We start from the raw sequence: 1,932 nt of genomic DNA on the forward strand, positions 1-1,932 counted from the left end.
TTCGCGTTTTTATCACTAGCATGTGTTTACGCTTTCATCACGGCGCATCGCATTGAATTCGAAACTATCACCTTTGTTACCATGCAGGTTTACCATCAGTGTTGAGAAACTACGTGTATACCACTAATCCGAATCAATCACACCTTGATCGAACCAATTAAAACCAAATCACCCATTGATCGATTCGACGAAAAACGAATTCAGCATGAATATTCAGGTTAGGTTAAACTAGTTTATCCCAGTAGGCAACCGAATCGATGCGTTGTACACAAAAACACTAATCCGCGGACATTAATAAAAGCTCATCTCGATCTTGATTCCAATTGATAGTTTCCATTCGTTTGGTACGCAACGGGTAAGTGATGGAAATTCCGGCAGAAGATTCTTAGTCAAGCTCTTCAGTGAAGCGCAGCGGATATTCATAATAATTTTTATTATGGCAGAGTTATCACACAAAAACAGAACCATGTTGGAAAAAGTTGCAACGAAGGAAGGGTTCCAGTTTCCGGTGAAACCACCGGATAGGACTTTTTGGCAATACCTGTATGATAAGCGAACCCATACTGTAATGGATCGTACGAAAGGCAGCTGGGGTAAAATAAAAAAAAAACAGTTTTAAATTTAAATTCTTTAATTTGTACCATTTGCTTTGTACAGCACGATTGGCACTTTTCTACGCCGTTTACTTCATCGTTTTGGGTGCCTTGACTTGGGCCTGTTTTCAAGGATTGTTTGCAACACTCAGTGATCAATATCCCAAATATCAGCTCGCGGATTCTCTTATCGGTACAAACCCTGGCATGGGATATCGGCCCATTCCGGAAGATCCGGAAGATGCAGGATTTATTAAATATCGAGCCAGAAACAAAACGGAGACAAAGTATTGGGTGGGTCGAATAAACAGTTATCTGGAACGTATGTCATGATCATGGAGATGAGGAGTGATTAAAATATGTTGATCTGTTACACAAATTTCAGCTTATAAAAATCTGTCGCTGCTTCCAATGGGTGGTCAAAATCATGTGAATTGTGATTTCGATAAGCCGCCAGCTTCTGGGGAAGTCTGTAAGGTTGATATAACAGCAATGAGCCCCTGCACTTCCGAAAATGGATTCGGATATAATCAATCGTCTCCATGTGTCATCATAAAGCTTAACAGAGTAAGTAAACAAAAAAAAAACTACCTTCAACTTCTAAATTACCAAAACTTTCAGATCTACGGTTGGGTTCCGGAGCCATTTGATGACGTGGAAGATCTTCCCGATGAAATGCCACATGATTTGGTGGAACACATCAAATCATTACCAGAAAAGAAACGGAACAAAATTTGGGTTTCTTGTAATGGCATTTATAGCTGGGATAATGAAGCAATGGGACCCGTTTCATACCATCCAGAGCCAGGAATTCCTGGCTACTACTATCCGTACCTGAATCAGCCCGGTTATTTGAGTCCCATTATTGCGGTGCAGTTTGAGCGTCCAAAACGTAAGTAATCCCATCAAAACTGCGAAGCCTGTTTTGAACGAGGAGTACTTTTCAAAATAATTGACTTAAAATTAATCTTACTAAATGTTTCTTGCAGTGAAACAGGCAATAAACATCGAATGTCGAGCGTGGGCCAAGAATATGTTCTATCGAGGAGGTTCTGCACATAGACAAGGCTCGTTTGCTTTTGCTTTGTTAGTTGAATGATACTCTTTAATCAACGCTTATTTTTTGCAATTTTTTAAAACCTAATAAAAAATAGTTAATAAATAGTAATAATTAATTGTAATTGTCGAATAAACTTGAAGTTAACAATACTAACTGGTGGGTGTAGTAAAGATGACATACCCAAAAATGAATTAAAAATAAATTATCAGGTGACGATTCAACTCAACTTATCTATTTTTGGATGACGTTTAAGACTTGTAATGGATTGATACATCAAAA

The 1,932-nt window shown here is 38.4% G+C and overlaps 1 protein-coding gene across 2 annotated transcripts; it reads left to right on the plus strand.

The window, feature by feature from the left end:
- The first annotated feature begins 249 nt into the window (after nt 1-249).
- On the plus strand, nt 250-1,710 carry LOC129749734 (sodium/potassium-transporting ATPase subunit beta-1-like). Of its 2 annotated transcripts, XM_055744791.1 has the most exons (6): nt 250-355; nt 444-593; nt 658-915; nt 979-1,160; nt 1,215-1,485; nt 1,583-1,710. In XM_055744791.1, the coding sequence occupies exons 2-6, from the start codon at nt 467-469 to the stop codon at nt 1,690-1,692; spliced, it is 948 nt and encodes a 315-aa protein (XP_055600766.1). In that variant the 5' UTR covers nt 250-355; nt 444-466; the 3' UTR covers nt 1,693-1,710. The 2 variants fall into 2 exon arrangements, with proteins under 2 accessions (XP_055600766.1, XP_055600765.1); XM_055744790.1 differs by having other exon boundaries at nt 257-593.
- Nucleotides 1,711-1,932: the final 222 nt, after the last annotated feature.

This window comes from Uranotaenia lowii, chromosome 2 (genome assembly GCF_029784155.1).
Source record: "Uranotaenia lowii strain MFRU-FL chromosome 2, ASM2978415v1, whole genome shotgun sequence".
In the NCBI taxonomy this organism is placed as follows: Eukaryota; Metazoa; Arthropoda; class Insecta; order Diptera; family Culicidae; genus Uranotaenia; species Uranotaenia lowii.